Source organism: Pristiophorus japonicus, chromosome 10 (assembly GCF_044704955.1).
Source record: "Pristiophorus japonicus isolate sPriJap1 chromosome 10, sPriJap1.hap1, whole genome shotgun sequence".
NCBI classification, from domain to species: domain Eukaryota; kingdom Metazoa; phylum Chordata; class Chondrichthyes; family Pristiophoridae; genus Pristiophorus; species Pristiophorus japonicus.
Genome location: NC_091986.1, coordinates 174,913,746 through 174,939,502, shown reverse-complemented (window position 1 = coordinate 174,939,502; position 25,757 = coordinate 174,913,746). Strand labels below are relative to the sequence as shown.

The 25,757-nt window shown below is 44.1% G+C and overlaps 1 protein-coding gene across 1 annotated transcript in view; it reads right to left on the bottom strand.

Moving 5' to 3' along the window:
- Positions 1–25,757, bottom strand: part of rfc3 (replication factor C (activator 1) 3) — a 43,533-nt gene that overhangs the window by 5,557 nt on the left and 12,219 nt on the right. Inside the window, exons 3-7 of the mRNA XM_070891557.1 lie at positions 12,701–12,768; positions 10,428–10,525; positions 6,452–6,633; positions 1,806–1,942; positions 1,157–1,255 (exon numbers count right to left, since the gene is read on the bottom strand). Of these exons, the coding sequence (XP_070747658.1) occupies positions 1,157–1,255; positions 1,806–1,942; positions 6,452–6,633; positions 10,428–10,525; positions 12,701–12,768 (584 nt within the window). The remainder of the gene's footprint in view (positions 1–1,156; positions 1,256–1,805; positions 1,943–6,451; positions 6,634–10,427; positions 10,526–12,700; positions 12,769–25,757) is intronic.

The window sequence follows — 25,757 nt, the reverse complement described above, 5'->3', positions numbered from 1 at the left end:
TTTCATATACCTCTCTTTCCCCCTTCTCTCAAGATCCTCCTTAAAACACAATTCTGGTCACCCCTCCAAATCTCTCATTTGGCTTGGCATCGACTACATTAGACAATTTCCCCTCATTATAGTTACTCACTTTCACTGCCACCCTTTTGCTGTCAGTACTTAAGTGCACACTTCTCTGTGACTCCCATTAATGAGCCTCCATAGCAGCGGGTGCGAAGAACCTTTCACAGAGCGTAACTATTTCTGCCTATTTTGTCTCATCGTATGTAGTGTTCCATGTGCTGTCTTTGGAGGCCGAGTTAAGAGCAAGTGATATTCTCCCATAGAAGAAGGGAGAGTTCAAATATCAAATTGAGCCGAGGATTGAATGGTCAACCATTATAGCTCTATCAAATTCAGTTTGGAAATGAAGAATCTGATGAGAGGAAGTAATTTACATCGTCACAAAAATCTGCTAAAGCAATTGCATTATAACTCATCTAATAGATTCCAAGAAATAATGGCCCAGAAATCGCCATTATCTGTACGGACCCGGGAAGGCATCGCAAAAGCCGGTTTTCAGCACACAATGCGCATGCACTGAAAACCGGCTTTTCTGATCCGTCAAGCTCTAGCTTGACAAGATCCTCTGTATCTCGGGAGTGAGGACATTTGCAAGGGCAAGATAGGGCATTTACCCATATCTTGCTCAGCAAATATCCTGAAAACTCTTGCGCCTGATAAAACCAGGCGCATAAGCCTACTTTTACAAGCGCAAGAGTTTAAAACTTTTTCTATTTTTTAATTAGTGTTTCGGGTGTTTGGGGGGTGGGGGGGGGGGCGGGGGGTTGGTTCTCAATCATAATAATGGGAACTCCAACTTACGGAGTTCCCATTATTATGAATGAGAAAATACTCTATCTTGATTGGCTGCCCAGAGCCATGTGACTGTAGCTCTGGCTCTACGGACGTCCCAACGTGCATGCGCTCCGATGCACAGTGAGTGGAGGCCTCAGGATCGGGATCTCTAGTGGGCGCAGCAGGTTCAGGTAATTGCGCATCTTTTTCCCCTATTTGAGTTGATCGCCCGTGGGAAGCAGCTGACCGGGATTTCTAGGCCAATATAAACATAATTCTCTTCACTTTTGGTGGCGGAAAAAGAAAATTCCAGGTTTACCTTTGTGGTGTTTGCTGGCTGACAATAGCATTAGCAGTTTCTCTGAGGTATATTTCCCAGTCTGTCTCGGGAATATCCTGATCTGCTGAAAATGGATATCTAAAGAGCATAAAAATGTTTACAGGTCAAAAAAAATAGTAGGACAATCTAGACATTCTTGCCACATAGTTCCCTTTTATTTTTAGGGTCTAGTTGCTGGAACTGGTAGAAATTTGTGCATTTTCAATTTTTCTATTGTGAATCTGAAATTTAAGTTGCTATCTAATATCACTCTTTTCTATATTTTAAGATTAAAATTTGATCTTCCACTGTTGTATAAAAGCCAATAGTCTTTTACAGAATATCATGTTCAAATTACTTTGTGTAATGAAGATTGGGAAAATATCAAAGTACATGAATTCTCAAAGTACTGTATGAAGGGTATGGTAGTGTAGTGATGTTACTAGACTAATAATCCAGCGGCCTGGACAATCTAGAGAACAGGAATTCAAATCCCACCATGACAGTTTGAGAATTTGAATTCAGTTAAATAAATCAATCATCACCACCTTCTCAAGGGCAACTAAGGATGGGCAAAAAAAATGCTTGCGTTGCCAGCAATGGTCATATCCCAAGAATAAATTAAAAATCAATCTCATCTTTTACTTACTGTTGAACTCTGCAGGCTTCACACATAAGCAGTGCTTTTCTCAGGTTGCGATTGGATTTTTCCGCAATTTTCCGAGCCAGTTCTTGAGGAAGTACGAGACCCTCTTTTTTGCAAACTCCACTTAGCACATGACAAATCTGGAAATAAACGAGATCAGATTGTCACTCCTGCACATTGCCTTAAAATTAGGCAATATTTCACAAAACAGAAAATATTGCAACTTCATTATCCAGACGAGCACTTATCCAAAGATTTGTTCAGATACCACTTCAGTCACTGAATGCTATTATTAAATGGTCAAATTGTCAGAAATACAAATATTCAAAGTATTTGAAGATAAATGATGATAATGGGTATATACAAGGGATGTTGACATGATTACCCAGCTTTGAATACTAGCAGACTGCTCTGGCACTGCATATGGTGAGCTAGGGGATTGCTGTTTATTAGCAATAGATATTTCTGCCATCTAGGTGATAACATTAGAGCAACTGATTTACAATAACTGAATAAGTCAACTTCCATTTTATTAAATAGTATTCTGGGATTTTTACTTGTGCTTTGGGGATAGAATTCCATGACTGTCCATTATTCTGTGAAACTATGAAATATTAATCTATTATACATTAGATTCAGTCTCTGAAATGTGTTTCTTTGAAAACTAAAAAGAACTTTCATTTATATAGCATTGTTCAAGAGCTGAAGCCTCTCAAAGCACAAAAGTGTATACTATTTAGTTACTGACTGTTCGACAAGCAGAAAGTTTAAAAAAAATCCCTTTTGTGCCTCATCAAAAATCCTTAATTTACATAGAAAATAGGTGCAGGAGTAGGCCATTTCGCCCTTCGAGCCTGCCCAACAATCCAATAAGATCATGGCTGATCATCACCTCAGTACCCCTTTCCTGCTTTCTCTCCATACCCCTTGATCCCTTTAGCCATAAGGGCCATATCTAACTCCCTCTTGAATATATCCAACGAACTGGCATCAACAACTCTCTGCGGTAGAGATAGAGCATCTGTATTAGATCTGTTAACATTCTCTGCTCTAATGAAGAGTTCTGGTTTCTCTAGTCTTTTCAATGAGATATTAAACAGACACCTCCTCTGCCTTTTCTGACAGAAAAGACCCCAAGGCATGAATTGAAGAGTCTGCCCAATTTCCCAGGATGCATTAGTACTGCTCAGCAAACTGTACTGATGTAATATTCTAGCAGTCACTGCTGAAAAGTTTTTCAAAATTATTTGAAGAAAAGCTAGAAATTTCAAAATCTTCTTCAAAACATTGAGAGAGAAAATAGGACAGATTGATTATACACTGCCTGATTTTCGTTTCTGTTGACTTGAATTTAACAAAAATTGGGCGGAGTGGAAAACAAGCAGCCGATCCGTTACTGCCCAGCGGCAAAAGTAAAAATTCACTTCCATATCGCTCTCTCTCAGTTGAATAATTTTCTGAAGTTTGCAGAACATAAAAGAAAAGCTATAACAGGCATTATCATTTTTTGATTTTCTATTGTCATTTATTTTCTCACTCACCAACATTCACTTTAGTAATACTACAAGTGCACCTTAATTGTCTCTTAATTTACAATCCTCACTTTTCCTTGCCAACTTGCAGGCCAGGATATGAATACTTGGTCTCATTTAGTCAGGAGACCGGGGCTACAGAATTCACATGAGAGAGACCGGATGAGATAAGTTTAAAAAAAAAATCAGATCATAGGCTCAAAACACTGACTGACTTCTGAGACTTCAACCCCAACAATCAAGATGTGAAGCTAGTACCATTATTTCCGTTATATCATTGAGTTCGCTCTTCGTTGTACATGTCTTTATTAAAGTGTGGTATGGGAGGATGAAATATTTTTTATATTTTGCACCAAGTAATTGAAGGAAGTACTTTTGGATATATGTGGTACCCTTAGCTTTCCTAACTTAACACTTTACAACAATCCACACACAAAAGTTTCATGTTTATGTCCCATGTAATTCACTTATAACTATTATATAGCAATTCAAGAGCAGTTCTCTACCGTGATTCACATCCAAGATAAAGATGCAGTCTTTCATGAGGCAGCTTCCTCCCTTTTACGTTCCAGTTAGGTTCAAACCCAAGTCACAGAATGTGGGTAGGGTTATTACTTATCCTGAAAGATTAACCTTGCCCAGCACTCTATCTGCTTCTCCAAACCAGATGGGAAAGATCAGCTCACATGAGCACATACCAAAATACTTGGCGTCAAGGAAGTAGAATTTAAGACATTAGGATTAAGAATTGCAAAAGAATCAGGTGTTACAGTCGGTTAAGCTTTTTCGATTGTAGGACTAGTAAAGCTAGTTAGTATGCCAAATACTTTATCTGGCTTATGGAATAAGCCAGACAATTAAGGTGTACTTGTAGTATTACTATAGTGAGTGTTGGTGAGTGAGAAAATAAATGACAATAGAAAATCAAAAATGATAACGCCTAACATATGTAACATACATCAGTATCCATCTGGTGCCCAATGAACAGTACCCAACAGCATTCCACCTCGGTTGTCATGTGTAGCAGCACGAGAGATGCAGATGAAGTTTCTGACTAATATTATTCCCTGTAATTGAATAAATCGTTCATGCCACCTAGAATTATTTTACACTGATTCAGTTTTATTGACGCAACATGGATTTATGAAGGGGAAATCATGTTTAACTAATTTACTGGAATTCTTTGAAGATATAACGAACATGGTGGATAGAGGTGTACCGATGGATGTGGTGTATTTAGATTTCCAAAAGGCATTGATAAGGTGCCACACAAAAGGTTACTGCAGAAGATAAAGGTACGCGGAGTCAGAGGAGATGTATTAGCATGGATAGAGAATTGGCTGGCTAACAGAAAGCAGAGAGTTGGGATAAATGGGTCTTTTTCAGGTTGGAAATCAGTGGTTAGTGGTGTGCCACAGGGATCGGTGCTGGGACCACAACTGTTTACAATATACATAGATGACCTGGAGGAGGGGACAGTGTAGTGTAAAAAAATTTTGCAGATGACACAAAGATTAGTGGGGAAGCGGGTTGTGTAGAGGACACAGAGAGGCTGCAAAGAGTTAAGCGAATGGGCTCAGGTTTGGCAGATGGAATACAATGTAGGAAAATGTGAGGTCATCCACCTTGGGGGAAAAAAAACAGTAAAAGGGAATATTATTTGAATGGGGAGAAATTACAACATGCTGCGGTGCAGAGGGACCTGGGGGTCCTTGTGCATGAATCCCAAAAAGTTAGATTGCAGGTACAGCAGGTAATCAGGAAGGCGAATGGAATGTTGACTTTCATTGCGAGAGGGATGGAGTACAAAAGCAGGGAGGTCCTGCTGCAACTGTACAGGGTATTGGTGAGGCCGCATCTGGAGTACTGCGTGCAGTTTTGGTCACCTTTCTTAAGGAAGGATATACTAGCTTTGGAGGGGGTACAGAGACGATTCACTAGGCTGATTCCGGAGATGAGGGGGTTACCTTATGATGATAGATTGAGTAGACTGGGTCTTTACTCATTGGAGTTCAGAAGGATGAGGGGTGATCTTACGGAAACATTTAAAATCATGGAAGAGATAGACAAAATAGAGGCAGAGAGATTGTTTCCAGTAGTCGGGGAGACTAGAACTAGGGGGCACAGCCTCAAAATACAGGGGAGCCAATTTAAAACCGAGTTGAGAAGGAATTTCTTCTCCCAGAGGGTTGTGAATCTGTGGAATTCTCTATCCATGGAAGCAGTTGAGGCTAGCTCATTGAATGTATTCAAATCACAGATAGATAAATTCTTAACCAATAAGGGAATTAAGGGGTAAGGGGAGCGGGCGGGTAAGTGGAGCTGAGTCCACGGCCAGATCAGTCATGATCTTTTTGAATGGCGGAGCAGGCTCGAGGGGCTAGATGGCCTACTCCTGTTCCTAATTCTTATGTTCTTATTATACTATCACAGCTAAATGTTACCATTTGTATTTTTTTTTAAACACACAATTGCCCCAACCATAAAATAAGTACTTGGAGTGCCACTGAAAGGGATGGAATTGTTATCATGTAACTGGGATTTGAATGTCTTTGATGAAAAACAGCATTTAGTTTGAACTATCAGTGGACCAAAGTTATAATGCGATGTGCTGCTAAAGTGTAAGGCTAGAAGTTCTTCCATGCAATGCCCAAATTTATACTGAATCATCAGGAGTCTTCAGAGAAACAGTTAAATAATCAACTGGAAAACAATCCATGGCAGTGGAAGGAGTGGGTCTGTAAACTTAAAATGAAATTATAAAAAACATTACACAATCAGAATACAAATAAAAGTCAACTTCCAGTACTAACTACTTCAGCACTGTCTTGATGTAATGGTATGGTCACCCCCACACCCACCCTTCTCTGGCATAACTACTTTCATGACCACAATCTCATACTTGTTGCCTCTGACTGGAGTGTCTTCACTAATTAAAACTCAATAACTCATTACATAATATGCAAAGTTGCAAATCATTGTATGAAATTAATTATAGCATGACTAAAATACATCCCTCCAAACTTCAATTTAAAAAAAATTAACAGCTGACTTCTTCAACAATTCACCGATAACTAAAAAGCTAAAAGTGAATTTCATCAAGATAAGTACACCTACTTCCTCAATGCTGGGTGCAGAGACTCGCACTGCAAGACATCTGCTACGAATAGGGGGAATGACTTTTGATGTTGAGTTACAGCAAAGAATTAATCTGCAGGTAGACATGTACTTTTCCATCGTCCTCCTCAGTGCATGCTGGGCATCCTTTGTTAGTCTATCAACTTCTGTCAGCAATACAACTGTCAGAATCAATAAAAATTAGAACATTTCATTAGTTGCTGAGCTTCTTTCCATATCATTCATAGCAGTCCCTTGGAATCAAGGAAGACTTGCTTCCACTCTTGAAGTGAGTTCTTTGGTGGCTGAACATTCCAATACAATAAGGACATAAGAACATAAGAATTAGGAACAGGAGTAGGCCATCTAGCCCCTCGAGCCTGCTCTGCCATTCAACAAGATCATGGCTGATCTGGCCGTGGACTCAGCTCCACTTACCCGCCCGCTCCCCGTAACCCTTAATTCCCTTATTGGTTAAAAATCTATCTATCTGTGACTTAAATACATTCAATGAGCTAGCCTCAACTGCTTCCTTAGGCAGAGAATTCCACAGATTCACAACCCTCTGGGAGAAGAAATTCCTTCTCAACTCAGTTTTAAATTGGCTCCCCCGTATTTTGAGGCTGTGCCCCCTAGTTCTAGTCTCCCCGACCAGTGGAAACAACCTCTCTGCCTCTTGTCTATCCCTTTCATGATTTTAAATGTTTCTGTAAGATCACCCCTCATCCTTCTGAACTCCAACAAGTAAAGACCCAGTCTACTCAATCTATCATCATAAGGTAACCCTCTCATCTCTGGAATCAGCCTAGTGAATCGTCTCTGTACCCCCTCCAAAGACAGTATATCCTTCCTTAAGTAAGGTGACCAAAACTGCACGCAGTACTCCAGGTGCGGCCTCACCAATACCCTATACAGTTGCAGAAGGACCTCCCTGCTTTTGTACTCCATCCCTCTCGCAATGAAGGCCAACATTCCATTCGCCTTCCTGATTACCTGCTACACCTGCAAACTAACTTTTTGGGATTCATGCACAAGGACCCCCAGATCCCTCTGCACCGCAGCATGTTGTAATTTCTCCCCATTCAAATAGTATTCCCTTTTTTTGTTTTTTTTCCCCAAGGTGGATGACCTCACACTTTCCGACATTGTATTTCATCTGCCAAACCTTAGCCCATTCACTTAACCTATCCAAATCTCTTTGCAGCCTCTCTGTGTCCTCTACACAACCCGCTTTCCCACTAATCTTTGTGTCATCTGCAAATTTTATTACACCACACTCTGTCCCCTCTTCCAGGTCATCTATGTATATTGTAAACAGTTGTGGTCCCAGCACCGATCCCTGTGGCACACCACTAACCACCGATTTCCAACCCGAAAAGGACCAATGTATCCCGACTCTCTGCTTTCTATCAGCCAGCCAATTCTCTATCCAAGCTAATACATTTCCACTGACCCCGCGTACCTTTATCTTCTGCAGTAACCTTTTGTGTGGCACCTTATTGAATGCCTTTTGGAAATCTAAATACACCACATCCATCGGTACACCTCTATCCACCATGCTCGTTATATCCTCAAAGAATTCCAGTAAATTAGTTAAACATGATTTCCCCTTCATGAATCCATGCTGCGTCTGCTTGATTGCACTATTCCTATCTAGATGTCCCGCTATTTCTTCCTTAATGATAGCTTCAAGCATTTTCCCCACGACAGATGTTAAACTAACCGGCCTATAGTTACCTGCCTTTTGTCTGCCCCCTTTTTTAAACAGAGGCGTTATATTAGCTGCTTTCCAATCCGCTGGTACCTCCCCAGAGTCCAGAGAATTTTGGTAGATTATAACGAATGCATCTGCTATAACTTCCGCCATCTCTTTTAATACCCTGGGATGCATTTCATCAGGACCAGGGGACTTGTCTACCTTGAGTCCCATTAGCCTGTCCAGCACTACCCCCGCCAGTGATAGTGATTATCTCCAGGTCCTCCCTTCCCACATTCCTGTGACCAGCAATTTCTGGCATGGTTTCTGTGTCTTCCACTGTGAAGACCGAAGCAAAATAATTGTTTAAGGTCTCAGCCATTTCCACATTTCCCATTATTAAATCCCCCTTCTCATCTTCGAAGGAACCAACATTTACTTTAGTCACTCTTTTCCGTTTTATATATCTGTAAAAGCTTTTACTATCCGTTTTTATGTTTTGCGCAAGTTTACCTTCGTAATCTATCTTTCCTTTCTTTATTGCTTTCTTAGTCATTCAAAATTTTCCCAATCTTCTAGTTTTCCACTAACCTTGGCCACCTTATCCGCATTGGTTTTTAATTTGATACTCTCCTTAATTTCCTTGGTTATCCATGGCTGGTTATCCCTTCTCTTACCGCCCTTCTTTTTCATTGGAATATATTTTTGTTAAGCACTATGAAAGAGCTCCTTAAAAGTCCTCCACTGTTCCTCAATTGTGCCACCGTTTAGTCTGTGTTTCCAGTCTACTTTAGCCAACTCTGCCCTCATCCCACTGTAGTCCCCTTTGTTTAAGCATAGTATGCTCGTTTGAGACATTACTTCCTCACCCTCAATCTTTATTACAAATTCAACCATACTGTGATCACTCATTCCGAAAGGATCTTTTACTAAGAGATCGTTTATTATTCCTGTCTCATTTCACAGGACCAGATCTAAGATAGCTTGCTCCCTTGTCGGTTCTGTAACATACTGTTCTAAGAAACAATCCCGTATGCATTCTATGAATTCCTCCTCCAGGCTACCCAGTGCGATTTGATTTGACCAATTGATATATAGGTTAAAATCCCCCATGATTACTGCCGTTCCTTTTTCACATGCCTCCATTATTCCCTTGATTATTGCCTGCCCCACCGTGAAGTTATTATTTGGGGGCCTATAAACTACGCCCACAAGTGACTTTTTCCCCTTATTATCTCTAATCTCCACCCACAATGATTCAACATTTTGTTCAATAGAGCCAATATCGTCTCTCACAACTGCCCTGATATCATTCTTTATTAACAGACTCTGTCACAGAATGGACAAATAGTCATTGAGGGAAGGGGTGGGTGGGACAGGTTTGCCGCACGCTCTTTCCGCTGCCTGCGCTTGATTCTGCACGCTCTCGGCGTTGAGACTTGAGGTGCTCAGCGCCCTCTCGGATGCACTTCCTCCACTTCGGGCGGTCTTTGGCCAGGGACTCTCAGGTTTCAGTGGGGATGTCGCACTTTATCAGGGAGGCTTTGAGTGTGTCCTTGTAGCGTTTCCGCTGCCCACCTTTGGTTCATTTGTCGTGAAGGAGCTCCGAGTAGAGTACTTGCTTTGGGAGTCTCGTGTCTGCCACGCAAACTATGTGGCCTGCCCTGTGGAGCTGATCGAGCGTGGTCAGTGCTTCAATGCTGGGGATGTTAGCCTGGATGAGGACGCTGATGTTGGTGCGCCTGTCCTCCCAGCGGAATTGTAGGATCTTGCGGAGACATCGTTGGTGATATTTCTCCAGCAACTTGGTGTCTGCTGTACATGGTCCATGTCTCTGAGCCATTCAGGAGGGCAAGTATTACCACATATTGTGTATATAAAGAGCACCAAAGTCTAGAATTACCATTATTATAATGTGTTGCACTGTTCTGTCAAGGTATGGTCAAGCCAGCTTTTGAGCTTCAAAGTGTTGGCTGACACTGTAGTTCAAAATATAATAGTATCTCTGAAGCCAAAACATAATTTAGCACTAAAGGGACAATGTTCAATATTTAGGTAGTGCTGTTGGTTTTGCATATAATGGAAAACTGTTTCACCGTGATAAATCAGCAGAGATTATATCAACCACAACCAAGGCATTTTATTCTAGATAAATAAAAGTTCTATTTTCTAATAGAATGACCTATATGCAAGGAGTGTACACAATACTTTTTAAATTATTGCGATATCCATAAATTATTAATTATCTTTCCAGCCTCTCAAAGTTGTATAACCTCTTACCTTTGAAGTCTCTCTGTGTACTTGTCTCAAGCTGTTGAGACTGTGCTACTGTCTTAATCAGTTCTTGAATAACCACTCGGTCACTGTTCCCGGCATCACTGCAACAAAAACATAATTCTAGAATTCATATGCTTTGTTAATTTGGAAATAACACACTGTTGAAGGATACAGGTGAAGGAAATCATATTTCAATACTAATTGCAAAAGTTTGGCAGAAGGGTCATGAGAATGGTTAGTCTGGGAAATGGAAAATTCATACAAGTACAGTGGGTATGCAGTTCCTGAGAAATTGAGGCAGAACAGAGACAGGATGGTTTTTGTATGTTAGGTGGCATACCACTAGAATACTGCTACCGACGATTATTACAATGTTAGGCATCTCACAAAACTGACCACGGTGGCTGCAAGATGTGCAGACACCCTCGGTAAAATACTGGGTTATCAAGAAGGCAAACTCTCAGCCGAGTGCATGCTCCAACAATTCTGATTCCACAACAGTGATGATGCCACACTACATTTTTACCTTGCATCTGGCACTGCTATATATATCTGAACTGGGATATTCACACTGGCTACCAAGAACGATCCTTTCCCAATATCGCGCACTCTCATGACCAGTCATCAAAGATAAAGGCAGCGCAAAATGGCTTTTTAATAATAGTCTCGAGGTGCAAAGCAAAATTTTGTACTCCTCAGTGCCTTTTGCCCCACACACTCTGGTTCAAATCTAGTCCAGAAGACAGACATAAATTTCTCTTTCTCTGGCGATTGTAAAGGTACATAAAAGAAGTGAAAGAAAAACTCTATTTGTCTCCTGTGACTCTATGAGACCACTGCAACAACAAAAAAACCTACTAAAATAAGCAATAAATCAGTCAAGTCCCAAGGACAATATATGGGATGGAAATGTCATACTTCCATAGTAGTGATGTTCAAAGAAACGAACTTTAGATTTAGGGCCTAATTTTCCTCTTCCCCTCTTTGCCAGAGCATAAGTTGTGTGGAATGTGCCCAAAATGCGTTTGCTCAAATGCATCCGAACCCATCAACATTTTCAGGTGCAGATCATTAGCATTCCCTTGCACAGGAACACTCCCGAGATTAAGCATGTACCAAAATGGAGGGAGGAAAGTGGACAGTTGTTCCAGGCCTGGGAAGCCTAGAAAAGGAATTATTTTGCTATTTGGAGATTAATGGAAGCCTTTTCTCAGATTTTCCAATTTGTAGGCCAGGTTTACAACCTCCAAGGCTCAATTTCAGTGGATGCTGCAACAGAAACATAATTAGACCAGCCGCATAAGTACTGTGCTGCAAGAGGTCAGAGGCTGGGTATTCTGCAGTGAGTGACTCACCAAAGCCTTTCCCTCACCTACAAGGCACAAGTCAGGAGTGTGATGGAATACTCTCCACTTGCCTGGAAGAGTGCAGCTCCAACAACACTCAAGTAGCTCGAAACCATCCAGGACAAAGCAGTCCACTTGATTGGCACTCCATCCACCACCTTAAACATTCACTCCCTCCACTATCGGCGCACTGTGGCTGCAGTGTGTAGCATCTACAAGATGCACTGCAGCAACTCACCAAAGCTTCTTCGGCAGCACCTCCCAAACCCACGATCTCTACCACCTAGAAGGACAAGAGCAGCAGGCACATGGGAACACCATCACCTACAAGTTCTCCTCCAAGTTACACACCATCCTGACTGGGAAATATATCGCCGTTCCTTCCATCATCACTGGGTCAAAATCCTGGAACTCCCTTCCTACCAGCACTGTGGAAGTACCTTCATCACAGACTGCAGTGGTTCAAGACAGCTCACCACCAGCTTCTCAATGGTAATTAGGGATGGGCAATAAATGCTGGCCTTGCCAGTGACGGCCAGATCCCGGAACGAATAAAAAAAAAATTGATCCTGGGAAGCACACCAATGTCATTCAAGCATCATTTACATACAGCCACCTGAGAGGTATATGTACTCCACCCACACGCTGGAGGTACTCTGAAAATATTAGTGAAGCACAAAGGGATAGCATAACATGTCTCCACCCCTTTCTCCTCTGTTTTACACCTGGGAAATAGGCATATCTTGGGGCAGAGAGGAAAACTGGCGTCATATCGCCAGAGTGTGGAGGAAAAACGTTCTTTCAATTGACATTTGAAATGTAAGGGAAAAAGTGTTCAAATTGCTAATACAATACTGCCCCGCCTTTTTAGATTAACAAAACACTTAAAATTGAAGAGTAACAAAATTCTTATGCTTTGGGAGCACTTACCTCGCATTAACTTCAAGATGATAGTTGCTTGCTATTGTGCTTATTTCCAGTTTCTTTTTGGATGGTGTCTGTAAAGAAGCACAGTAAAGTAGTGAGAATCTACAATATTAATAGTATTCGTGCTGGCTTGATTTGTTAGGGCTTCAATTCTACAAGTGCTAATTTAACCGCTCTTTGGGCCCAAGTTTCCACAGGATAAAAAACGGGCGCCCCTCCGAGCTGGTTGCCCGTTTTTCGCGCCTAAAATGGCGCCAGAAAAAAAACGCGCTATTCTCGAGCGCCTTGCAGCTCCTTGTCTGTTTGGCGCGGCGCCCAGGGGGGCGGAGCCTACACTCGCGCTGATTTTGTAAGTGGGAGGGGGCGGGTACTATTTAAATTAGTTTTTTTCCTGCCGGCAACGCTGCGCGTGCGCGTTGGAGCGTTCGCGCATGCTCAGTGTGAAAAAAAACATTGGCACTCGGCCATTTTTGTAGTTCTTTGTAGCTGTTTAATTTTTGAACATTTTTTAATAAAAGCACATTGCCATCAGCACTGAGGCTACCCTTCTCACTGTCTCCTTCCCCTCCCCACCCTCCACGGCAACAAACGGCTGTCTCCTTCCCCTCCCTCCCCTCCGCGGCAACAAACCGCTGTCTCCTTCCCCTCCCTCCCCTCCGTGGCAACAAACCGCTGTCTCCTTCCCCTCCCTCCCCTCCGTGGCAACAAACCGCTGTCTCCTTCCCCTCCCTCCCCTCCACAACAACAAACCGCTTTCTCCTCCCCCACCCCCCTCCCGCTCAGCGGCACGAACGGCTTTCTCCCACCCCCCCCTCCTCCCGCACGCTCAGCGGCACGAACGGCTTTCTCCTCCCACCCCCTCCCGCTCAGCGGCACGAACGGCTTTCTCCCCCCCCCTCCCGCTCAGCGGCAACGAACGGCTGCAGAATTCTCCCTGGCTGAAGCACTTTCACACAGGTAGGAAGATGGTTTATTTAATCTTTTCTTTGCTTATAAATGTTTATTCAGGTTGGATTTATTTGTATAATATTTGTAGAAGTATAAATAAGGATTTATTGTAGAATTTAATGAGTTCCCTCCCCCACCCCCACCTCATTCTGGACGCCTAATTTGTAACCTGCGCCTGATTTTTTAATGTGTAGAACAGGTTTTTTCAGTTCTACAAAAATCTTCACTTGCTCCATTCTACTTTAGTTTGGAGTACGTTTTCACTGTGGAAACTTTCAAATCAGGCGTCAGTGGCCGGACACGCCCCCTTTCGAAGAAAAAATTCTGTTCCAAAGTAGAACTGTTCTACCTGACGAGAACTGCAGAAAAAAAAATGTGGAGAATTGCGATTGCTAAGATAGTCCGTTCTCCACCAGTTGCTCCTAAAAATCAGGCGCAAATCATGTGGAAACTTGGGCCCTTTATGTTGTTACAGTGCAGTCACTTCATTGGCAGAGTATTTTTTTAATATAAAATTCTATTGATAAGTAGCTCCGAATCCTAGATAATACAATCATGCTTTGTATCCATTTCTGTATCCCAATGAATTCTTGTCCCCTAGCAAAACAACAGATAGCTCTTTCTTTCTCAAAAGCCATTCACCCATCATTCTACAGACTGGTTACTTTCCACTACGACATTTCCATAGCCTCAGCAGCACAAAAATCATAACATTCTATGGAGTACTAACCATTTGTCAATAGTCTAAGAGTGCATTTAGCCTGCAGTTACCAATCACAAAAAAAATGCACCAAAAATATCTACTAGAAAATGGTTGATCATATAGAGCACTGAACAAGCCAAGAAGTAGATGCATTTATATCAGGGATATAGAGGCATTGGAAAGGTGCAAAACAGATTCACAAGGATGATGCCAGAAGTGAGAGGTTATAACTATCAGGAAAGACTGAACAGGCTGGGCTCTTTTCTCAAGAAAAGAGAAGGCTGAGGGTTGACCTGATGGTGGTCTTTAAGATAATTAAAGGGTTTAATAGAATAGTAGAGAAAATGTTTCCATGTGTGGGGAGAACAAAACTAGAGGTCATAAATAGAAGATAGTCACTAATAAATCCAATGGTGAATTGAGGAGAAACTAGTTTACCCAAAGAGTGGTAAACATAGAAACATAGAAAATAAGTGCAGGAGTAGGCCATGTGGAACCAGTAGTTGAGGCGAATAGCCTCGATACGTTTAAGAGTAAACTAGATAAAGACATTAAAGAGAAAGGAATAGAAGAGTATGCTGATAGCGTTAGATGAAGAAAGGTAGGAGGAGGCTCCTGTGGAGCATAAACGCTGGAATAGGCCAGCTGGGCCAAATGGCCAGCTTCTGTGCTGTAGACTCGATGTAACGCGATATAGTGTGTCAGAGAGAGAAAAAACACTGCTCTCATCATTTAGCTGCAACATTTCCCAAGCAATAGCAGGATCATTGCAAAGGAATACAGAATGGTTTGCAAACTTTTTCTTAGTAGGCAGACAGCATGGTGGAGGGGAATAAAGAGAAGGGCAAGATAAAAGTTTCCTCATGTAAAGGTTTCACTTCATAGTCCTAGTGTCTGTCCTCAGTGCGCATCTGGGAAGTCTAACATGGCTAGAAGTGGTCTGTTACGCTCAGTATTCCAGAAAAGGAGCCCAACTTTGAAAGAATTTATCCAGCCAGACATAGAGTTCATTATTTTTACGATAAGTTGTGCATGATAAACCTGTCAGGACTAGCTGGTAATTGAACGTGGAACCATCCAACTTGAATACAATGCTGTACAGTGTATAATAGCAAGTCAAGAAGTTGGCCCCTGTCAGGATCCAAAGGCAGATTTACAGGTAAGCCCCCCAAAAAAGTTCATGTTGTTGGAATCAACTGTTATCTCTATTATTGATGCAATTTATTTAAAGGAGGTACCTTAAGGTCCAAAAAATATGTAAAAGACTCCCAACCTGACCAAAGTCCCTCCAGCATGTTTTAGGATTGCAGAGTTTCAGTATTGCAATCATACAGGGATATGGTAAATACAATGCAGCATTTTAAATGACTTTTTCCTTAATGGATTGTGTGCGACCCACATATCGTCTCCCACTGCTGTTCGCAATGTCAATATTTTGGATTGTCCACTCGTCGTGCTGTAATTGATCGGAACTCGGCAAGTTTATTGAAACAAAACGGATAAAATAAAGTTGTTGGTTTCTCATTGCCCCCATAAAATAAATCTTCCAGCGTGTGTTTATGTTGCCTTCCAACTGCCCCAGTGACAAATCTAGAAGTATTGGTAAAAATCACTACCTTCAACGCAAAACTGACTCTGCAAAGTCTCACATAACTGAAGCCCTCTCCTTTATAAAACAGCTCAGCCAAGTGCTTTAAATCTTCAGTCACCAGTTCACGAAACCATGCCTCACCATCATGACACAATTGCTGCACAGCTGTGGTTAGTCGTCTGATAGCCCAGACAAGTGTGAAGGCAGCAGCAGAAATCCCTCAAAATCCAAAAGCAACACTGATCAATAGGTAGCCTCACAAATCACTAGCGTCACTGGATAAAGAGCAGACATCAAGATTCCTACTCCATCCTTATCCATATCGGGGAAATCCATTCGCACACATCATTAACTTAAATTGCCCAATAATAAAATAAATTATACACTGAAACATCTCTGCCATTCAGAGGGAGGTGGAGTTATTAAGAGTTTTGTGGGCCTGGGCATACCAAAGGAAGCAGGAAATCTGCCACTTGTGACCTTTGAAGGTCATATGCAGATTACAAATTGGGAGCATTTAAAATAATTAATTTTAACCACATCACTTTATGAACAAGAATCATATTGATTGCCCATTAGATTCCATTTAGAATCACGCTGACTGGGAGAGATGTATAGATATCAATGTACAGTGCTCTAAATTGATTGAAGCTATAAAACTATCATATACAGGTGCAACGTCCTGAATCCGGAACTCCAAAAACCGGAATTGTCCGAAAACCGGACATTTTTCAGGTGGCCAAGATGGCGACATCGGGCAGCGAGGAAGGAGGAAACTGGTAAAAAAGCACAGTGCTGGGAATCGGCGAATAGCGAGAATCGGCGAGCAGAGTGAATTGGCGAGGAACAGTGTGAGTCAGCGATGTCAATCGGCGAGGTCTGAAATCCGGCAAAACCCGGCACGGATTCCGGATTTCAGACTATTGATTTTCTTGCCTTAAATCTGGAAAAACCCAAAAACCGGCATAGTCGGTCCCAAGGATTCCGGATGTTATACCTGTAGTAATATTTTCTCAAATAATTGTTCCTAAGGGACTTTCCATAACTTTCATATTTTCAGAAGAGTATTTTTTTTGGTTACTTTGCCGATAATCATGATGTGAAACTGAAAACATTGGGGGCTGGATTTTTGGCTTTTTGGATTTCGGGGCGTTAATCGCGGCGGGACAAAAAAGTCTGCACCTGAAAATAGTTTGCGCCTTCGACTGAAAGTTTCACCAAAAAGTCATCTAGAGGCTCGTTGGCATTAAGTCAGGCATTGCATGCCTGACTTTGTGCACTCGAGCTGAAACTTTCGGCATTAAAGGAGGCGGCCATTTTGCGCATATGTAGTGAATTTTTTTTTCTCCTGTTCGTCGCAAACGCTAATGCAGGATATGGCAGCTTCTTGCACGCATGTGCATATAAACCGCCCCACTTCAGCTGAGATGGAGGAGCAGGAGGGAAGGCAGAGTGCCAGGTTCTTCAGTCAGGCCTTAGTCCACGCAGTGGAGAGGAGGCGGTCCTCACTCCATCTTGCTTGGGGAGCCAGATCATTCCTCCTGTGCTTAAGCGAATATGGAGGGAGATAGCACAGGAGGTGTCTGCCCAGGACTGGCACGCAGTGTCGAAAAAAGTGCAACGACCTTACAATGTTCGTCGGGGTGAGTACCATTTGCATCTATGTATGCCTCCGTGACTTCGAACATTAATCTCACACAATATGTGAAGTTTGTCATGCATATGGTCCCTCTCAACAGTGGGATGGCTTTCACAATGAAGAAAGATGAACGCTTATTTCGGCACCCGTTATCTCTTAATGGTCCATGCACATTAGCTCCATCATTTACATCGGCCCTCGCAATGCACTCCAACTGCTGCTATGCCTTTCTGAAAGTTCACTTACAGCCCCATGTTAGATGCCTCTAACCTGCGAACAATACTGACAAAGCACATACAACATCCAAACAGATTGAACGGAAGCAACCATAACATTCAGACAGTATCACCTATTGTACTCTGGTAAGCATATGTGCCACAACAGCAGAGAAACCCTTTCCGCACCCTTCCTATTTTTCTCTTTCCAGCCCAAACACTCCCATAATAGAAGGGAGCAGCTGTGGACAGGCGGAGGTCTGCCTCAACCAATCCCATTGACGGATGTTGAGGAAAGGCCCTCATCGGACAGTTGTCGGGGGCGATGCTGAGCCCCCTTCGGGTAGTGAGGGTATGCAAATGGATCGCACGACTCAAGATACTGCATTGAGAGATATTATGGAGTTGTGACGGCCCTTCAAATGAACATGTGCAATACCACCTTCCTCACGTCACCTTGTCCCCTCCCCTGCTACTAACCACTCCTCTGTTGTTTTCTTTCAGATGACCAACCAGAGTCATAGCATCCCTCGAGGGAGGCCTCTACATCGCCATGGTGGAGACGACGAGAGAGGGGAGGAGATTGCTCCAGCGTTGCATCACAGCCCACCAGTTGCCCCTTCGGGACTAAGTTCAACTGGGAACAATGCTAACTTCCCAGGTTTTGAGGAGTCGGAGGCTCCTGGACGCGGTGGCGTACTGCAATGCAGTGTCGAGGTGACATCTTGCAGGCCAGCTCTCCGTAGGGGGAGTCAGCAAAGACGGTCTGCTCAAAGACAGGCAGACATAGAACTGGACCTGGTGGAAATGTCCAAGGAAACCACAGTTATGCACCGTGAGCTTATGGATGCATTGGGACGGATCCCAGCGAGCATTGACAAGCTGACTGCAACTATTGCGGAGGCAGTGTTGCAGATTGTCATTGCGAGTCCCGAGTCCAACGAGACCATCATTGCCACACAGAGGCTGGTGGCCTCGAGCAACGACAGTGGCGTTCCAGAGAGCGCGGCGCATGCCAATGATCATGCCGCAGACTTGGGCGCATCACAGGCACAAGCTTTGCTTCAGCTTGGGGAAGTGATGCAGTCCATATCTGCTTCCATACTCTCTGCATTCCCACTGCCCAACGGGGAAGTGATGGTGCCAAAGCAGGCCAGCAAGTTGTGGTAACACATTGTGGCCCAGTTGCTAAGGCCCACCCCATTGGAGAGTCAGTGGCTCCCCGGAAATGGCAGGTGCTGTCATTGCTCAGGATGACAGCATTCTGGATCCCACCACTCACTCGTCAACCATGTATGATTGACACCCTAGCCACCTGACTGGTCACGCCGATGATGAGGCGCCCCAGTTCAAAGCCGGGCCTTCCAGGCCAAGAGCTAGTCCAGGACGTCCTCAGACACTGTCTGCATTGTCTGGCCCCACAATAATTGTGACGACAATAAACTGAGAAAGATGATACTGTTCTCCCTAGATGGGAAACTGTACCAGGGTTTATTGGCAGCCACTAAATTACGAGGGGGTACTCTGGATGGGCTAAAGGCCGAAATTTTAATGGCGCTGGGACATAGCCAAGGCAGCCTATTCTTGCAGGTTGAGCAGACCAGACAGCTGGCTGGCGAGGCTCTGGATGCATTTGCAGACAGGTTATGGCCCGTGTATCTGAAGGCGATGGGGGGGTGGGGGCACAGTTGTTAGGGGCTCCCAGGAATCATTGGTTGAGGACTCTAGTGGCTAACAGCTTGTCACGGAGCAGGGCTAGGGCGGAGGGCGGAATCATGGTTTGACCCCGAGGATGTTAATAACACAGAGCCAGGTGTGTTAAGGACTCTGGCTTTTAAATCCGACTGGGGGGGGGGGGGGGGGGGGGGGCGCGGGGAGAAGAGAGAATAGACAAAAAGGAAAAGTGCACGAGATAAAGGGAAGCGTGGATGGTAGAAAAGAATGGAAGCAGGAGGGGGAGTAATGTGGACAGATCCCAAGAAAGGAAAAACCAGAGGTTCCCTCTAGGTCAAAACCGAGGCTAGTAGAGGCGAAGAGAGGAAAGGTAGAAGATCCGTTGGAACTTCTAGTGGCCGCGTTACGGCAGCTTATGGGCAAGGATCAGGAAAAGCTGGACGCTGCCATAAGCAGTGAAATGCCCAGCGCGCCTCCACTTCCCCCATGCCTATAACGCATCCAGCCCGAATACCTGTGCCCGTTCTATGATGAGTGGGGCAGACCTTGTGTAGAAATCAAGGTAGAGACCACTTGGGGAAAGTATCCAGTGGGCACTGGAGCTTCCAGTACGGTGGTTCACCCACCAAACGCGAGCACTTCACCATGGTCGAGCAGGATCCCATTTAACTTAGTGGGTTTCACAGGGAACGAGCAGGCTGGGGCAGTATCAAAACCTTTGTCCATAGGGTTAGGACCCCTTGTCACTAAGTGGAAATGTGTACTGATGCAATGGGATCAGCCTGGCGTGGGGGTCCTCGGAACTGATTTTATGCTGGCCCATTATGCGATAGTAGATATGAGGAACCACTGTCTATGGAGGAGCAGTTGGTTCAGATAAACCTGAGGAAGTTTTAGTTATCCCCAAGGCGGAAAAGGTAGCGCCTGTACTATGAAACAGAAGGGAAGCTATGACCTGGAACAATTAGTCCGTAGCACCCCGGAAAAATATCGGATGCATGTGAAAAATAATCTTGCAGTGTTCGCCACTCATCGACATGACTGTGGTAGGGTAGCGGGGGTAGAGGTGAAGGTACACGGGGATCCAATGTCGTGACCTCAGAAACAGTATCGTTTTCCCCGGGAGGCAGAGAGGACTTGTAAACTACACTGAGCTCCCTGGTGGAACAAGGGGTACTGAGACTGATAGTGACCCATGTGAATTCACCCCTATGGCCAGTTAGGAAGCCCGATCAGTCACGGAGAGCCACGGTAGACTATCGGGTTCTTAATAAAGGTATTCCAGCATGCGCGCCCACGGTAGCAGCAATAGCCAATCTAATAGGGAATATCCCTGCAGAGGCAACAACATTCACTGTAATGAACATAGCTAACAGGTTCTGGTCTATCCCAGGAAGATGGGAGTTTAAATATAAATTTGCCTTTACATTCAAGGGGCAACAGTATACGTGGACGTTCCTCCTGCAAAGGTTTCATAACAGTCCCTCGATTTTCCATCAGCGTATGGCTGATGCTTTAAAAAATTTTAGTCAGCCGAGCCAGTTGATCCAGTACGTGGACGACCTACTATTATTCTCAGAAATTGCAGAGGACCACGGGCCACTACTGGACGAGCTACTAAAGCTGTTGGGGAAGGCTGGGTTTAAGGCAAACCCCAAGAAAGCCCAAATTGGACAGGAGGAGGTGAAATTCTTAGGATTGACGATTAGGGCAGGGGAAAGGGCTATAGACGAGATGAAAAGGAGGGGTCACCCAGAGTTGGGGGATGTGGACTTGAAGCAAATCCTCTTCAGTAGCTGCAAAAACAGTTTTAGAAATTTGAAAGCTGACAGTAAGGTGGATCCAAAAGGGAGTACAAAGCATGGCAGGGAAGCATTGTATTTACGGCAGTAAGCCGTTTGTTTAAGAGACAAAAAAAATAGAAAAGCATTTCTTTGGCTCCAAGAAGGTGAAACTGACACTTACGCGTCTAACTTTTGAGCCGAGAGAAATAAAACATGGAATTTGCTATTATGGATGTTTGAGAAGTCATGAAATGTGTGTGTATGTTCAATAAAACGAACAAATCTTGGTTGAGCCAAAATCCTGTGCCATGTGTAATTTTGTTATTAGAAATCCTGACATCAAAGAACCATGTAACGGGGGACGAGGTATTTAGTAACCCTTACACAATGCACTTCTCTTCAATGGCGTTGCTGCATTTTGTTCATTTACATTTTGTTCACTGCAGGGAGCAGTTTTGTGTTCATTTACATTGTCTTTATAAGCATTGTATAGTTTGTGATTTTTGGGGGAGGGGAATTATAAATGCTGCATTTTGATAAAAATGTTTGTTTGACCTTTGCCATTGGTCTGCACCTGGGCAGGACCGCAACCAATGTCGTAGGGGGAGTGTTTGCTAGTGCTGTTGGGGAGGGGTTAAACTAATATGGCAGGGGGATGGGAACCTATGCAGGGAGACAGAGGGAAATAGAATGGGGGCAGAAGCAAAAGATAGAAAGAAGAAAAGTAAAAGTGGAGGGCAGAGAAACCCAAGGCAAAAATCAAAAAAGGCCACATTACAGCAAAATTCTAAAGGGGCAAAGTGTGTTAAAAAGACAAGCCTGAAGGCTCTGTGCCTCAATGCGAGGAGTATTCGTAATAAGGTGGACAAATTAACTGCACAGGCAACTATTAATGAATATGATATAATTGGCATTACGGAGACATGGCTCTCGGGTGACGAAGGCTGGGAACTCAACATCCAGGGGTATTCAACATTCAGGAAGGATAGACAGAAAGGAAAATGAGGTGGGGTAGTGTTGCTGATTAAAGAGGAAATTAATGCAATAGTAAGGAAGGACATTAGCTTGGATGATGTGGAATCTGTATGGGTGGAGCTGCGGAACACCAAAAGGCAGAAAACGCTAGTGGGAGTTGTGTACAGACCACCAAACAGTAGTAGTGAGGTTGGGGACAGCATTAAACAAGAAATTAGGGATGCATGCAATAAAGGTACAGCAGTTATCATGGGCGACTTTAATCTACATATAGATTGGGCTAACCAAACTGGTAGCAATACGGTGGAGGAGCATTTCCTGGATGGTTTTCTAGACCAATATGTCGAGGAACCAACTAGAGGGCTGACCATCCTAGACTGGGTGATGTGTAATGAGAAAGGACTAATTAGCAATCTTGTTGTGCGAGGCCCCTTAGGGAAGAGTAACCATAGTATAGTAGAATTCTTTATTAAGATGGAGAGTGACACTGTTAATTCAGAGACTAGGGTCCTGAACTTACGGAAAGGTAACTTCGATGGTATGAGACATAAATTGGCTAGAATAGACTGGCGAATGATAATTAAAGGGTTGACGGTGGATAGGCAATGGCAAACATGTAAAGATCACATGGATGAACCTCAACAATTGTACATCCCGTTCTGGAGTAAAAATAAAATGGAGAAGGTGTCTCAACCGTGGCTAACAAGGGAAATTAAGAATAGTGTTAAGTCCAAGGAAGAGGCATATAAATTGGTCAGAAAAAGCAGCAAACCTAAGGACTGGGCAAAATTTAGAATTCAGCAGAGGAGGACAAAGGGTTTAATTAGGAGGGGGAAAATAGAGTATGAGAAGAAGTTTGCTGAGAACATAAAAACTAACTGCAAAAGCTTCCTGATTGGCAGACAGGAAGCAGAGTCGGGATAAATGGGTCCTTTTCAGAATGACAGGCAGTGACTAGTGGGGTACCGCAGGGCTCAGAGCTGGGACCCCAGCTATTTATAATATACATCAATTATTTGGATGAAGGAATTGAGCATAATATCTCCAAGTTTGCAGATGACACTAAGCTGGGTGGCGGTGTGAGCTGTGAGGAGGATGCTAAGAGGCTGCAGGGTGACTTGGACAGGTTAGGTGAGTGGGCAAATGCATGGCAGATGCAGTATAATGTGGATAAATGTGGGGTTATCCACTTTGGGGGCAAAAACACGAAGGCAGAATATTATCTGAATGGCGGCAGATTAGGAAAAGGGAGGTGCAACGAGACCAAGGTGTCATGGTATATCAGTCACTGAAAGTTGGCATGCAGGTACAGCAGGCGGTGAAGGCGGCAAATGGCATGTTGGCCTTCATAGCTAGTGGATTTGTGTATAGGAGCAGGGAGGTCTTACTGCAGTTGTACAGGGCCTTGGTGAAGCCTCACCTGGAATATTGTGTTCAGTTTTGGTCTCCTAATCTGAGGAAGGACGTTCTTGCTATTGATGGAGTGCAGCGAATGTTCAACAGACTGATTCCCGGGATGGCAGGACTGACATATGAGAAGATTGGATCGACTGGGCCTGTATTCACTGGAGTTTAGAAGGATGAGAGGGGATCTCATAGAAACATACAAGATTCTGACGGGACTGGACAGGTTAGATGCAGGAAGAATGTTCCCGATGTTGGGGAAGTCCAGAACCAGGGGACACAGTCTAAGGATAAGGGGTAAGCCATTTAGGACCGAGATGAGGAGAAACTTTTTCACTCAGAGTTGTTAACCTGTGGAATTCTCTACGGCAGAGAGTTGTTGATGCCAGTTCGTTGGATATATTCAAAAGGGAGTTAGATATGGCCCTTACGGCTAATGGGATCAGGTTTCGGAGAGAAAGCAGGAAAGCGGTTCTGAGGTGAATGATCAGCCATGATCTTACTGAATGGTGGTGCAGGCTCGAAGGGCCGAATGGCCTACTCCTGCACCTATTTTCTATGTTTCTCTGTCTTGTGTCTCATTCGCAGAATCAAGTGTAGAATAGCCAGCATGGTGGCATAGAGGAGCGAGTCAACGCTGAAACCCCATCTTCCCTGTTCAACCAAACTGGTCAATGATGAGCTGCCGATGTAATGCTCTTGCTGCGGCCATATCTCCACGCTGCCTCTCCTGTGGTTGTGGTGGATACACAATGGGTTCTTCGCCAGCCTCCTCGTCGTCCTCCTCCTGAGGTGGTCCTGCAATCCCCATTGGCAAAGCTTGTCCCCTCATGATTGCTAAGTGTGTAGCTTGCAGCACACAACAATGAACTTGGAGACCTGTTGTGGGAGTATTGAAGGCTGTCTCCAGAGTGGTCCAGGCTTCGGAAGCACTGCTTCAGCACGCTAATTGTCTGTTTGATGATGTTGCGGGTGGCAGCATGGCTGTCATTATATCGCTGCTCGGCTTCTGTGGCTGGGTTCCGGGCTGGGGTGGGGGGTCGGGGGGGGGGGTCAAGCCATATCCTTCGTTCCCCATCAGCCATCTCTGGCCTTGTCTTTTTCGCTGAAACATTCGAGAGACACTGCTGTCACGCAAGATGGATAGTGGGCATTCACTGTGAGGATGTGCTGAATGTGGTATCGCAGACCAGCTGTATGTTTAGCGAGTGGTATCCCTTTCAGTTTCTGAAGACCTCTGCATTGTGTGATGGTGCTCGCAAGGCGACGTATGTACAGTCAATGGCACCTTGAATGTTGGTAGGCTGTAGGTCTGCTTATATGAGTTGGCATATCTGTGTCAGCACCTCTTTTCAGAAGGGCAGCCTTCTAACACACTACACATTAGAGATGTGGAGGTATGAGCGATGTTACCTGTAAACCTGTGGTGGGGGGTAAGGCCTCCTCCCCAAACGTCTGCAACCTCGATTCCGAGGCCCAACATGGCCAAGAACCCTTCTTTGAGCTTGAAGCTGCCTGCCAATAGCAACCAGCATGATACGCTGGCGAACTAGTATTGCCCCCATTGAAATTTCTCACTGACCTTGCAAACAAAGTGTGACGGCATATAAAAGTGCCGCTTTAAATTCTAGCCTCACGCAGCGTTCAACCGTGGCAGTCACAGACAACTGCGATATAAGATCCTCCAGCCTCCCTTTAAAAATGCTGCACCCTGGGACCACCTGTTTTTTTCAGTTGTTTCCTGGGGCGGTCGTTAAATGATGTGTTAGGGCCAAAAGTTCCATCCGGGGCGCGAGCGCAGCCTCGCACGACGATTTACGCCACAATGACGGTCAAAACGGAGGGCAGAGCGGTAAGTTTCATTGGATATATTCAAGATGGAGTTAGATATGGCCCTTACGGCTAAAGGGATCAAGGGGTATGGAGAGAAAGCAGGAAAGGGGCACCGAGGTGAATGATCAGCCATGATCTTATTGAATGGTGGTGCAGGCTCGAAGGGCCGAACGGCCTACTCCTGCACCTATTTTCTATGTTTCTATATTACGCCGCCGCAAAACCATTAGCTAAACTTCCGGCCAGGCACTAAATCCTGGACGCCCAGTTTCACACCCAGAAACAGTATTTACA